This window comes from Pieris napi, chromosome 18 (genome assembly GCF_905475465.1).
Source record: "Pieris napi chromosome 18, ilPieNapi1.2, whole genome shotgun sequence".
In the NCBI taxonomy this organism is placed as follows: domain Eukaryota; kingdom Metazoa; phylum Arthropoda; class Insecta; order Lepidoptera; family Pieridae; genus Pieris; species Pieris napi.
The window spans coordinates 4655656-4670961 of record NC_062251.1 but is presented as its reverse complement, the minus strand read 5'-3'; the positions used below and the strand labels follow the sequence as shown (position 1 = coordinate 4670961).

The 15306-nt window shown below is 36.2% G+C and overlaps 1 protein-coding gene and 1 long non-coding RNA gene across 2 annotated transcripts; both read right to left on the bottom strand.

The window, feature by feature from the left end:
- Positions 1 to 653: 653 nt before the first annotated feature.
- Positions 654 to 1246, bottom strand: LOC125058422. The gene is made up of 2 exons (XR_007118399.1): positions 1138 to 1246; positions 654 to 933 (listed from the first exon to the last, which is right to left on the bottom strand). It is a non-coding gene; the product is annotated as an uncharacterized LOC125058422 (long non-coding RNA).
- Positions 1244 to 5432, bottom strand: LOC125058867 (KRAB-A domain-containing protein 2-like). Its single transcript, XM_047663010.1, has 3 exons — positions 5013 to 5432; positions 3348 to 4868; positions 1244 to 1264 (listed from the first exon to the last, which is right to left on the bottom strand). The coding sequence occupies exons 1-3, from the start codon at positions 5187 to 5189 to the stop codon at positions 1244 to 1246; spliced, it is 1719 nt and encodes a 572-aa protein (XP_047518966.1). The 5' UTR covers positions 5190 to 5432.
- Positions 5433 to 15306: the final 9874 nt, after the last annotated feature.

The following is a 15306-nucleotide window of genomic DNA, read 5'->3' as shown; positions in this document are numbered from 1 at the left end:
TTAATTTTGTCTTGAGTTTTGTTGTTGTTGGATTTAATGTTTTCAATTTCATTTTTCATTTGTTCAAATTGTTTCGAAAAGTTTTCTGTGGCTGATTTTATGGTTTTTATTTCTTTTTTAATCTCTGACATTTCTTCTCGTATATGGTTTATATTTTCATTTTGGGTTTTGCCGAATTCTTGCAAGAACGTCATCATCTCGTTACGGAAGCTTGAGAAATCCTCTTTGTTATCGGTTACTTCAGGTCGCTCCTTGCGTTTTCTCTGAGTGATGTTTTCTTGAAATTCATTATCACCCAAAGTTGATAAGTTTGGTACTGATCCGCCAGCGCTCTCGCTACCGCTTATCAGCATGGTACGAGGCGACGTTTTCTGCCGGTTCATTGTGTCGCCGTAGCGAGGTGTGTTTCGATGCGAGAGTGCGACGAAAAATAGCAGCGGTTCTTTTTACTCGCGGGGGTGCGCGGTGCTGCGCACTCGCAGGCACGTAAGTCTCACAGCTACACAAGGTCTTTAACTGATTAATCACTTTTTAACTGATACGACTTTAAGACTGATTGGTAAGGTTCACTTTTGAGTGTAGAAATTTAGTTAAAATTTCGAACTTTTTAATCACAGCACGTAACACGTCTGTTTCCGACTAGCACCAGAGAGCATTTGTTCCACTTCTATCTCAAATTTTTTTGGTTGTCCATCACTTTTTAAAATGTCTTCAAATGAAGTTTTATTTTTTCTGCTTGCTGATTGTGTAGCTGATAGCTGATAGGGTTCACTTTCAGTGGTGAGCTCAACATTGGTTTCCGTCAACCCAGCTTCTTCAGTCAGTCCTGGCTTGTTCCCGGCTGATTTACATATTCAAGTGTGGCCTCTATACTGGACACTCTTGCCCTCTTTGGTCTCCAGCTTTCATCGTCATTGTCATAACCAGTACCAGCTAGAAACGTAAACAATCTAATACGTTAACATGAAGGTGTCTTTTATTGGTTAGAATAAGATAACATGCAGGTCAACTAATATACCTGTTCTTAAGTCTGGTAGGGTGAGTGTTGTCACATACTTTGGGAGAGGCCTATGTTCAGCAGTGGATGTGAGTTGGTTGAAAATGATGAGGAATTATATCTTTGGGAAATTATCTTACCTTCTGCTATAGTTAATGTGTCACAGTCTATTGGTACATCTATTGACGGCATTATATGTGGCATGACTGCAATCACTCGTGCTGGTCGTCCTCCTGTCCTCTTCCTTTAGGCTTCAAGAAGGCAATTCTGAGAACAACATCATCTTTCTTGTGATGAAATCATCTGTAGATACGCCAGGCACTTGCTTCGTTCCATAGGCTTCTAAATAAATTTCATATGCAGGTTTCTTCGGTGCATAGGTGTTTCTCAAAGCATCTTTGAAATCCTTCCACGATGTAACGGTAGTTTTGGTTCCTTGCCACCATACACTCTTTATTTAATTGTGATTTGCAGCTACTATTGTGAAATTGTAAAGATAAAACTGCCTTGAATATTTTTTTTTTTTATAGAACGTGGGGCAAACGGGCAGGAGTTAAGGGATACCGCCCGCCCATGGATACTCTCAATGCCAGAGGGCTCGCGAGTGCGTTGCCGGCCTTTTAGGAATTGGTACGCTCTTTTCTTGAAGGACACTATAAGTCGAATTGGTTCGGAAATACTTCAGTGGGCTTACTCTACAAAGTGGTGGTGCGCGGCAAAAACTGCCTTGAAAAACGCTCAGTTGTGGAACGCCGGACGTCGAGGTGATACGGATGGAATTTCGTATTCTGCTTTGATCGGGAATTTTAAGAAGTGGCATGTTCTTTTGACTAATGAAAGTATATATGTCGTGGGCTTATCGTTAGATTGGCCAGATCGAGATATGCCCAGGCAGAACGTGATACTCCGGCACATCATGATCTGGCCATCCAACACAGGGCATATCGTTCAACACTTAACGTTTGGCGATTTGGCCAGAGATACTTTAGGCATATCGATTATGTAGGGTGTCCAAGGTTTTAGCAAATAAAAATAAAGTTAAGAATTAAAATGTTTATTAAAATTGAAAATAATTATTGTTATGAAGCTCTAACTTAACATTATTTTTTAAAATTCCAAATGTGGCACATAGAATCACAGTTCTTTGGAGAGAAAATAACAAAACGCCTATTTGAGGCAAATAAAATATGTAAATAAACAGTAAGGTTTAATAAAATGTTAACACAGCCATCACGTAGAAAACGGCACGTACGAGCAACAGCTAGAATTAAATGAAAATGTTAAAAAATAATGAATAACATTAAAAATGAGTTATTTAAATAATAAAGTGTAACTAAATAATCAGACTCATTAATCAGTTGAAAACAAACTTATATTAATAGGAACGTCAAATAGTTTTTCAAAGAATAGTTACCTATTATTTGTTATTAAATATGACAAACATTAATAACATCGTCAAAAAATTCTAAAAATGGCACATTCAATCACAGCCCTTTGGTAATAAAATAAGATAACAAACCAAACGTTCGTAACATTTAAATACCTAAAAAATCTTTAGAAATAGGTAATACAACCCGACAACCGCCATGCAGAAAGAGAAATTAAATTAAAAAATGTTTATAAACATTAAATAGGTACCTACTTAAAAAATGTTCCTCAATCAGACTAACAACAGACTTAATCAGTTGAAAATAAACTTTGTATTGAATATTAAAGGAAAGTCAAATATTTTTTGAGATATCTATCATTTGTTGATGCATGATATACTTTGATGACATTTTGAAGTGCAGAGAACATTATTCTTATAACATGCACACCTTTTGGTGTGACATTGATTTCTGGCAGGCCTGCAGGAGCATTTCTGGAAACCTTGACCTCCAAACATGGACTGACATGTGACTGCATGACGCAATGTTATAAATGATTCAGAAATGTCTCCATTATAATCTTTGGCTGAAATTTGTAATTCTTGTCTCGGGAACCAGTTTTTTATTGTTCCAGAAGTAGTACCAATTTTAAATACACCATTCCTAATGTCAACAATTTTACCTGCGATGTTCTTGGTATCAAGTGGTCCACGATCAAATTTTGGAACATTTATCAAGACGCTATTACCAACTTCTAATAACGGAAGCTTTTTGACTGTTTGGTCAATCATTTTTTCTGCAGCCCGTTTGGTACCTTTAAGAGTTTGTGCTCTTTCTTTTGCAATGTCTTGTTCTCTTTTGCATATGAAACATAAAATCTGAGACCCGTAACCTTCTTCACCGTCAGTGAGACCACATATAACGTGAACTGGTTTAAAGCACGATCTACAACTATGAGCTCCAGTTGTTTCTTTGGTACAAACCAAACAAATCTGCGTATTGCAGTCGGCTTTCTTAGTCGTTAGTGACGTGTCGCTACTGGCTGAAACCCCTTGAATTGAAACGACAAAAACATCTTTGCTAGTAGAAGCTCTGTTAACAGTTTGCAAAGCTAAATCTTCTATACAGGACGTATCATTTCTGGGTGAACAATTAGTTGCTTCAAGTTTTTGTTCGGCGGTTTCAATATTTTCTATTTTCAGATCTTGATTGGCAAGCGCTGTTGCCGAATTTACACTTGTTAGGACGTTCTGTACACTTAATGCTTTAGGAACATTTATTTCGGCCGAAACCATCTCAACATCAAGCGTTAGTGCTTTACTACTTAAGCCATCAACATTTGTCCCTTCAGGCAAGATTATCTCCGTCGAGGTTGTCGTAATATTCTTCTTTTCAGTTTCAATAGATGAAATAACACTGTCTGCGATATTGGCAGGCGCCGGTGCCGCATTTATACATGTTGGGGCATCCTGTACACTTAATGCTTCAGAAATATTCACTTTGGCCGAAACCATCTCATCATCAAGCGTTAGTGCTTTACTACTTAAGCCATCAACATTTGTCCCTTCAGGCAAGATTATCTCCATCGAGGTTGTCGTAGTATTCTTCTTTTCAGTTTGAATAGATGAAATAACACTGTCCGGGATATTAGTACCTTTCAGTAATGTTTTGGGGTCAGAACCGAACAAGGCACGATAGGGTGATCTACCAATTATACGATGAAAAGATGAATTTTTATAATACTGTACGAAGTAGCAACCCACAGACCAATTAGCAGAATCATTATCTTTCATCCAACAACGCAACATGTTTTCTACGTCTTGGTTGCTACGTTCGACGCTTCCTTGCGTTTGAGGACGTCTAGGGCCTCCATGAACGATCTTGCATTCTGGCCACAACTGCACAAGTTCTTCAATGACATGAGCTGTAAACTCTTTCCCATTATCAGATTGTAAAATTAATGGTGCACCAAACTCCAAAAATATTTTAAATAGTTCAAACGCCACCTCCACAGCCCTCTTAGATTTCAATGGCCTCAAGTGTAGAAACTTGGTAGCATGGTCCTGATAATTCATTAACCACTTGTATTCCCCGTCCGGAGCTGATTGTAAATCAATAAGGTCTACCTGACCTCGTGAGTTGAAATCTGGTGATATAATTGGTTTTGTCACTATACCTTTTTTTGGCATGGAACGTTTCATTTCACACACTGCACACAATTTAATGTATATTTCTATAGCTTTTTTCGGTATGTGAAATTTGTTTTTAATACTATATATCATTTTTTCTCTGCCACCATGCCCAACAGCTTTGTGAACTTCTGTTAATACATCAAAATATTCATCTACGGCGACTATGCGCACTGTAGGATCATCGGCAGTTTTTCTTTTGAAAATTAAGTAATCTTTGTCAGAAGTTTCCATGACATCATATTTTGCACTCCAATAATAGTCCGAAGAGACCCGCTGCATGGTCACCCTACTTCTTTTTATTTGTTCAATAACCTAAAAAATAAAATGGAACTTTAGCGTACAAACATTAGTTACTTAATCAATCTAAGAATTTTAATACATAATGACATGAGAGAAACGCATCACCTACACATTATTATGCAAAAATAAACACTTGTTTATCAACTAAATACTAACCTCTAAAATACGTTGAGAAGTCCATGGTTTTTTTACATTGTGCGAAGAATCTTTATGTCCCTCATAGAAATCAAGTAACTGATGGTAATATTGTTCTTTAAATGCACTTTTTGTTTCGTTTTCACTGTTCATTTTGATAATATCAACACCACATTCACTTGTTTGTAACGCCGCCATCTTCCGCTCGCGTAAACAAAGCCGAGCGCGCGAAGACAGCGCCACTATCGGCGCGAAATGCAACTATTTCACGATCCGCCGTGTTGTTAGCTCGGAATATCGACAAATACGTTATTCTCGTCGATCTGCCCAACCTTTTACTTGGCGCATCGCGATATGCCCGGCCGAATCATGATGTGCCGGCGTTTCAAGAAGTGCCCGGGCATATCTCGATCTGGCCAATCTAACGATAAGCCCACGACATATACATTTGGGGATTCATCTTTTTAATAACTGAAAAATGCTTAAGCGCGTATTTTGTGTACACAGTGTTGGATGATTATATCTTTTTTAATTCTCTCATTATAAACCACCTTTATCTTCGTATATTGTAAGCGAACTGAGCAAACATCCGTCCGAGGCGTGCCGAAACCCAAGTTAAAATTGGAATATTTTGCATTTTTTTTGAAACACTATCTATGATCAAATTTATGGTGTGCGCAACACAAGGAATCCTCTTCTTTGCTCCCAAAAATAAGTTTACAGCAGCAACCATGTTGCCACCACTGTCGGTTGAGAAATTTACAATTTGCGATTTATCAATAGAAATCTCGCTCATTATATTTTCAAAACAATCTTTAATATATTCTCCTGTATGTCCCAGAAAACTGCCTGCGCCTCCAAAGACTGATTCTAGCCACGCCCTGCTGGTGAAGACTTCCTGCGCCTCCGAAGACTGCTTTGCTGCTCCACGCCACGCCTTCTACTCGCGGATTGTTACACTTCACTTTCACTTTTCTTCTCGGTTGGTAAAGTGCGCGGGCATTTCATTAACCAACCGGTCGTAAACCCACGCCCGGGTCACGACGATGCACCTTCAGGGCGATCAACCTCTGGTTTCTAGTGCAATGGGATAGATCGCGGTCTATCCGACTCGAACGTGCCAATGAATAATTCTATCCAAGCTCCCTGGTGAGCCCGCGAGTAAACCGAATAAATTTTCTTCGATAGCTCAATACTCATTTAATCTACATATATTAACTGACAATATAAAGCTTACAATATACTTTGAAAGCGTTTTAAATAACAGCTAGCGCCATCTAGATACACTCGTGCAAAACTTTATACACTACATATATTCAACAGTAATAGTAGACTTTACTTTACTTGATGTAATATATCGTAATACCTAAAACAAACTCGAAAATATATTCAAAAATATTTTACCCCTGTCATGTAATGGGCAGTAAGACAACAGCAGTTGAGACTCGCATCAGCAACATTCAGGAATTGAACTGTGACGACTAGAAAACTTCTTGTGGAGTTTGTTATTGTAACTATGTCACTACTCATGGTATCTTGTTTCTTGTAAATGATTAACTAATATAGCTTTTGTTGTACTATATCTTTGATCTATTAAATCCGTTACCTAAAAATAAACAATTGTTTGTAATAAGCATTAAATTTCAAAAGCATATCATCCGATTTTTAAGAATCGAAACTATAGAGAGATCTAACATATTTACTTTAAATCTTGATAGTAATTTATACCGAGCACATGCTGTACGAACAAATTGTTTTAGTCCCTCTTTTTCAACACAATAAAGGGGTAAATTATCCTTAATGATCATGAGACTAAACTTTGGGTGATTGCAATATGGCGCTTTCCTCCATCTAAAATTTAAAAAAATATTAATAAACAAGTTTAAGTATAAAATGTATATGTACAATAACAAATTCAAATATATTACCATCATAACTTGCACTTTTTTCAAATAATTGCAAAACCGTTTGTTGTTTTAATTTCGATCTTAAAAAGACCGAAATATTGTCTAAGCTTTGAGTATCCTCCTCTTGGTGATTAACCTTATACATAAGTAGAGATTTTAGACTTATACTTATATAGAACATGATTGTAAATCTACACTTTCTTTCTTTCTTTTAGTGCCTCTCCATTACTGGAGGTTGGCCGTCAGTATCTTGAAGCGTGTCTTGTCCTGTGCCAGATGCAGCAACTCTTCCGCAGTTGCAATACCTGTCCATTCTCTAACGTTGCGAAGCCATGATTTCTTCCTTCTCGCCGTTTACTCTGGATATTACCCATTATAATTAATTGAAGGAGGTGGTAGCGGTCATGGCGCAACACGTGGCCCAGGTACGCAACCTTCCGTTGTTTAATGTTCTGCAAACATTAAACAACGGAAAGTTGCGTACCTCTCTAAATCTACACTAATATACTGCAAAAAACATAATACCTTACTACCTTGACCCTCTTGGTTGTCAGAGAAGCTGTTACTCTCAGTAAGTCCAGTATTTGGCCTCGATAATGGTAACAGCGCTATCGACATATTATTAATGTTTCCGTCTGCTTTATCTGTAGCTGTATTAATATTTGTCTTTTTTTTAATGTAAGTTGGGCATGTTTCGTTTTTAAGTGGGTTGCTAAATTGGTTGTATTTCCGCTGCTTTTATAATTTTTCGCGCATAAGTTGCAAGAAACATTTCTTGCATCAACTTTTTTAGTGGCAAATTACATCTAAATTACCTCAATTCTGGGGCAACGTCATCTTTTACCAACTGCATCATTTTAAAATACGGCCACATTGAAGTGTTTTGATCAGTTACATTATTAACTATCCTCAGGTAGATGAAATCCTTCATAAGCTCAGAACAAGCCGAGAAAAAGGCATCAAAGACATTGAACTTCATTGGATTAAGGCCCACATTATACCGGAAAATGAGAGATCGGACGCCTTAGCAAAGGAGGCGGCGGAAACATTGGGGACGAAAGTGGATTACGTAAAGATACCACTTTCTTACCACATCAGGAAAGATGTTAGACAGAAAACGATATCGGACTGGGACAAACGGTACAAAGATGCCCATAAACATGCCGCTAAAACAACAAAATTCTTTATAATAGTATAAACAGACGATCAAACTTGGTACGGGCCGGATAGCGGATTGGTATGGCGTACCAAATCCGCTACTGACAACACACGGCCGGATCTCGCAGTAACCGCGTGGCGTGTACACAGTTCAGACGTCATGCCTCCGACATTATCCAAGCGCGCTAAAATTGTGATTGTTGTTGCGGCAACAGTAATGCCGCCACAAATATCACGAAAAAAAAGAAATGAGTGGGCAAAAACATATTTAAAAAACCGTGATGAATTTAGTCACATGAAGTTAATCAAATCGCTCGATTGCGAAGACTTCCGTATATACTTGCGACTAGATCACGAAATCTTTGAGGAACTCTTAAATTTGGTTAAACCTCTAATCACGAAAACTGATACTGTGATGAGGAAAGCTGTTACTGCTGAAGAGCGACTTACTGCAACGAAAAAAGAGTCGCCCCTATATGACTAGAAATTGTGTTGATTTTGAAGATGTCGAACAACACACCTTCCGACCAGGAGATTGGCGACAAAACGATATCTCCATCGGTCTTCGTAGTGAAAGGGAGCGCACAGAAGTTGGGAGACAAGTTCGGCAAATATTTACTGATCACTTTCATGGCGAAGGTCGTGTTGATTTTCAAGAAAGGATGATAAATGTTGCCGTCTAAGGTTCGTAACATTAGAGTGATTGATCAGTTCAAAAGGGCATTAAAGATACACATCAGAATGGGCCCATTAGACTAAAATTGGGCTAGCTGATGGCGACGTGTATCTCGATCGTATATACTTAATATTAAATTTCTCATGTAAATAAAAAATAATTTTTGTAATGAGAAATAAAGTTCTTTAAACATTAAATGTGTTGAATATTTAATAACTTACAATTCTCTCGCTGCCGCTGTCACAGTCGTCATAATTGTCTACTCCTTGTACCGCTGGATTCTGTTTTTCGTGTAAAAACGTAAAATATTGATAATACCACAAGGATGGTGTGTAAATGTCTTCTGTCCCGGCACCACTAGATTTACTCTTCTCTACCTGCAATAAAAACACAAATCTTAATTTTTTACCTACTGTCATAATATAAATAACAAATGAAAAATACTAAAATGAAAGACTGATTTTAACTAACCTTTTCCTCTCTCGTCTGTACGCGGCTCTCATATTCTCTATTTTCTTTTTCACATCATTTACAGTGATACTTCTATCAAACCTTGAATGACAATCCCGAAGAATCTGTAGAGCTTGATTACGAGCATCTCTGTTGCAATACAATTCATGTGATGTATCCTACAAGCACGAAAAGTCTTTATACAGTGCCAAAACATCGACAAGGACTTCGCGTTCTGTTAATCTCCGCCATAGTGCGAACATGCGCTGACGCACGTGCTACCTCCAGAATGTTTCAAACGTGACTGCCGTGCCGAGCGTACAGACTCGCGTTTTTGCTACGGAGCGGACCAAATTCGATGTGAAAAACCATCGGACCGAGCGTACACGAAATAATAATAATAATGTTCTGCAGACAACTCTCCAGACGAACGGATATGGTATGGAGCGTACGGAATCCGCTGTCGGGCCCGTACCAAGTTCGATCGTCTGTTAATACTATTACGGTGCGTACAGACATACATAACATGTTATACAACATTGCTATACAACATGTTTCAGATAATGTGGACACTGAATGTTATAAAACATGTTATAATAACATGTTAACCCAGCATCTACGTTTTTTTGTTTTTCTTTTGTTATTTAAAATGGTTTTATAACATTGTTATATTGCATTGTTATTCTAATGTGTACAGTATTGTTTTATTTTATAATGTTGAATAACAAGGTTACATAATGTGGACGTGTTATAAAACACAAGTTATATAACATATTACATAGTCTGTACGCACCCTTAGTAGTGTTATAGACGGGTACAAAATTATTAGACAAAAAAGACCTAGCCCACAAATGATGCAGATCTTAACAAGACGTGGGGCGTTTGCTGAATACCTGCACAGATTTGGCTTGAAGTGAGATCCGTTGTGTACGTGCGACTCACAAACAAGTCAGTGATACATCTCATTATAGAATGTCCTGTGTTCGGAGTCTCCAGGTGCGATCTCGAGCAACAAATCGATATAAAGGTAACGACCGAGCATTTACCGGATATATTAAGAAACTTCAGATCGCAACTGGAAGATTTCTGCAGTAAGGTGGTGAGATGTGTCACTCGCTGCAAAAAGAGCGTAGCAGAGGTGAGACGGGCCCCCACTAGCCCATGAATATAAAATAGAAATATGTATTTTTATGTATGGATATATATATATATATTAGGAAATTTCTTAATGTATGTATGTATATGTTTGTACTAAATATATGTATTATAATAAACAAACAATTATATTAAAAAAAAAGAAACATTTATTAATTTTAAACACACTTATAATGTCTAATATTTATCTTTAAACATAAACAACATAAAATACGATACGCATGGATGTGGAGTGATGCACCCGTCCGTTCGCGGCAAGGTCCCGAGAGAAAAAGGTATGTACGACGGCTCGCTGTGTGCACATCAAAATGGCGGCTTGTAACACGAAGCTAAACACGAATGTCTATGGACAAATGCCACCCTTGCGGCCTGTCAGCTTACAGTATAAAATAAGGTCCCGCACCACAAGAGTCGGGGATATTAGGAAATAAAAAAAAATACTATCTTCCAATTAAATCAAATGATAACAAAGTAGCATTTAAAAAAGTATGTAAAACGTTGTTCCTGAATACTTTTTCCATAAGTAACGATTTTGTTTATACTGCCATACAAAAAATACATGAATCAACTGATTTTGATACTTTTATTGATGGCAGAGGTCGCCATAAACATCACCGTAGAGTAGTTACAGACGAAATGAAACAAAGCGTTTTAGATCATGTTAATTCTTTTGCACCGATGGAATCACACTATGTTAGAAAAAATTCAAGCATCAAATATTTAGATTATCATTTTTGAAGTGATTTAATAATAAAAGATATATTTCTTAAACAAGGTGTTTATTTTACCGGACTCATTACTCAATGACAAAAGCAGTGTTGCCAACATAACAAATCAAACTTAGAACTAACGTTATAAATGTAGATACATTGCAGATTACTTAATCTTAACAATTTTCATTTTCAAAAATATTTAACAAGTGCAGACTGTAAGGCAATATAAAGATATAGTAAATAATAATATGAACATTGGCTTTCATGTTCCTAAAAAAGATCTATGTGACATCGGCCACCAATTTAAGAACACGCCTGCAGTTTCTGACAAGCACCTCCAAATATACGAAAAACATCAGAAGGACAAGGAATATGCTCGAATGTTAAAGCTGGAAAACAAAGTAAAAGCTGGTAATGGCAACAAAAAAGCATGCATTGTTTTCGATTTCCAGAAAGCGCACCGCATGGAAATATCAGTATTTACTATTACAAGCGAAAACTTAATGTGTATAATCTTACTATATACGATTGGCATCCAAAGAAGGATATTGCTATATGTGGGACGAACAGATTGCAACAGGGCCTAATGAGGTAGCAAGTTGTCTTTACGATGTTATGTGCAGATTGGCTTCAAAAGGAGTGACTGAAGTTTATTTGTGGTCAAAACCGTAACCATATAGTTTTTTACAAGTACTTGTTGGTTGCATGTAAACTGAAAATTAAAGTTTGCCATCGGTTCTTGGAAAAAGATCACACGCAAAATTAAGGCGATCCGGTTCATGCCTTGATTGAAAAATCGGCGAAAGGTAAAGAGATTTATTCGCCAGATGAGTGGTATTCGTTAGTTCGATGGGCCAAAACAAACGGAAAGCCTTATACTGTTTTAGAGGTTAAGCAATATATGATTCTAGACTTTAAAAAGGCATTTTTGCAAAAAATTGGTCCAAGAACTTTCGTAAAGTTAAAGTTTCTTGGAATAAAATAAAAGAGATCGAAGCTTCTCCAGAGAGTGAAGGAGTTCTGAGTTATAAATAAAGCTTAGGTGATGAAGAAAGGCAATTGTATAAGAATATTCGTTTCTAGATGTTTTAAGTTAAATTAATAATTATATTCGTACCCCTGTACGTACTATGTTATAAAGACATTTATACTCTTAAAAATATGTGTGTGTGTGTCAGCTACGACGCACGATTGGAGTTTACTCCTTACGAACGATAAAATGGCGATAATGTTCTGTGGATATATGTTTTTATAATATAAATTTTTGTAGTAGTAATAAAACGTACCTACATCATCTATGCCCAAATAGGATTTTCTTTCTGTGACCAAAGTTACCTTTATAGTAAGAGAAGAATAAGAATGAACATCTTTTTAGTTTTAATTTCACTGACCATTACTATTGACTAAACTCTATGGCACGCTAGACAATCTACTTTAATTTTTTACACCTGTCAACACTGACAATGTTGTAACGTGGCTGTCAAAACGTGAATTCAAAACAGAAAAGTCTACATAACTCCTCAACTTTTCCTGTTACACTTGATTTTACTCCTCATAAAATTTCCGCACCGGGCCTTATAACTCAAATCGTTTCTTAAGGAGTAAACTCCAATTAATAAATATCTATTTAAAGTAAACTTTGTTTCCATATTTTATAAGATGGTTGAATATTATCGGTATCAGTGTAATTAACGCGTCTTGAACTCGCTGTTCTCATCGTAATATCGGTATTGGAGGTCGATGGCATGGGCGATTCTTGGTATTGCAATGCAGTGTTCGTGAAATGCCGACGCTGCTGTGCTACTGTTTTACTGGTGACCTAAATACCGCTTTATAATTATTTCGATTGTTTAATGCTCTATCACTTCTAAATTGTAAAGAGTTATTACTTGAATTATTTTGATAATTGGATGCATTCGAATTCATTTGGACGTTATGGGTTGGAGAATTAAAATTATTGACTTGTCTCGGATGAGAATTCCTGTTTTGGAACGAGTTAAAATTAGGTCTAAAATTTTGATTGGAAACCAAGGTTTCTTACTATCGTAAACCGTTTGAAAATTTTGTTCTTCCAACACGTATTTTAAAGCATCTTCCAAGGTGGTAACTTTATCTTAACGTAATCTCACTAATCTTACAAGATACGCTGGTAGATTAAATAAGAAAACGTTTAATGCTGAATTATTATTATATTGCTTGTTTTGCCTGTCTTGTTTCGGAGTTGTTTATAGTTTCATTTATTTTGGAGAATAAAATGCTCCTTAAATGTTGGAGACGGTGACAGAAATCTAAATGACTTTCGTTCTTATCCTTTTTTGGGAATCTAATTCCATAGCCAGACAATCTTCTAACCTTGGATCACCAAAGTGTTTGCTTAATAATAACTTAAGGTAATTACGTGAAATAGATATTCATTTTGTAAATTGCCACCTTGAAATGTCTGTAAAATGTTTTCGCATTTCTTACTGAATAATGGAAATAATCTAGAATCACCATCAAAAACAGGTATAATTTTTACTATTTCTACAGGTACTCTTACAATATTTGCCATTTTGACTATAAAAAAAATTATACTTATAAAATAATTGTTTAAACCTAACTTTTATTAACAATATTTAGATTGTTTAATAAAAAATTTTTCCGGCGTTTTCCAATCCTAATATTTACGTATAACTAATACAAGAGGAAAACAAGGAAAGTCACGAGAAGTGAAAAGTACCTATATTAAGTTTGAAATTAAAAAAGATATAAAAGTAATAAAAAACATTAATATTAAACTAAATATTAAGACTCCAAATATTATTTAACTTAGCATCAAGTATTTTTTGTTTCGTTGAATAATATTTTGCTATGGCTAAGTTTTTTCTGTACGTCCCTCGTCAGGTTTTTTATTTTGTTTACCTGTAAAACATGATAAATATTAAAATGTGAAAAAAATTAAATATTTTAAAAAACTTCGCAAATAATAGTTACTACACTATTATTTGCGAAGAAACGAAACACTAGCTCTAGGAGTGTTAAATGACTCTTTGATTTATCTGGAGTATGAGCTAGTGTACTCGCACCACCATTATCTACCACCATTATTGGATCCATCACCACATCATTAGGTATAGGCAATGTAGTATCTATCGAGAATGCTGGCACCTCTACCGGACAACCCTCTATTCCCACAACCTTATTAAGTTCATGCAAAGCCCCAGTGTCACTGATGACCTCAGCTGATTCTGCATCACCCCAGAACTCAGCTGGTTCTGCGTCACCCCCAAACTCGACTGTAAACCCATTCACAGTACTTCCTAGTAATGAGGACACGTGGTCAAAGATCTCATCTGGGGGTATGTACTCCGGTGCTCCAAAATTTATACAATATATACTATGTGCTGTGTTTATTCAAATACTCCAGTTAACATTTCCCAACTACAACTAACCTTGATGTGATTCATCCTGATTTTAGTGCTTCGAGATTTTTTTTTTCAAATTTTCCCACTTTAATCTCAATTGCTGCGGGGTACGCCGAGTTATAGCTACTGTGGCGTTAAATTTTTCGCTTATACATTTCCACTCCTCATTTTTCTGCTTGTTGTTGGTAGCGCTGGTTGTCTTATTATTAATTATTTTGCTCTTCACAATGAAGGCAAGCAACGCTTTCGTCTCGTCCTTTGATAAAGGTTTACCTTTGGACTAAAACAAGGAAAAGTGCAAAATACAATTATTACTAGATAGAAAATAAATGTGTAGCGTTTATGTGAATTGAAACGTTATTATCTATTACACAATTTTATGATAAATATTACTTACCGCTTCAATATCCATATTCAAATTATTAAAATATAAAAACAATATTATATTTCACTTCCGAAAGCTGTTAAACTTTTAAATTGTCAGTAGGCGTTACGTTTTACTTTAATGCCAAACGAAAGCTCGATTCCAACAGTTAATTATTTTAACAGATTTTAACTTACACCAGTTTTTAAAATAATTAAAAAAAGCTGTTTGTTATGTTTTAAACATAGACATGTATATTTCAATGTTATTTTACGGTTTTATTTCCTTTATTTGGTTTAAATTGATTATCAAATATGAGTGTAAACTCGGTAAAATGGAACGACAAAGTGGCAAGAGATTCCATTCTATCCGTCGCCAAAAATGGATAGTCTTCGTAGCTAGTTTGGTTATTGTGATGCAGATAGGAGATCGAGCGACTGTCGTCTGATCTCAGATTGTTTTCAATCTGTGGATTAATTATTGGGTTC

Excerpts from the sequence above, each read along its gene's own strand:
- LOC125058867 (XM_047663010.1), bottom strand. The coding sequence starts at position 5,189 with ATGGCGGCGTTACAAACAAGTGAATGTGGTGTTGATATTATCAAAATG. Across the intron at positions 4,869-5,012 it reads CTTCTCAACGTATTTTAGAG|GTTATTGAACAAATAAAAAG; the intron begins GTTAGTATTTAG and ends TTTATTTTTTAG. Across the intron at positions 1,265-3,347 it reads GCAATACGCAGATTTGTTTG|AATTGCCTTCTTGAAGCCTA; the intron begins GTTTGTACCAAA and ends TGTTGTTCTCAG.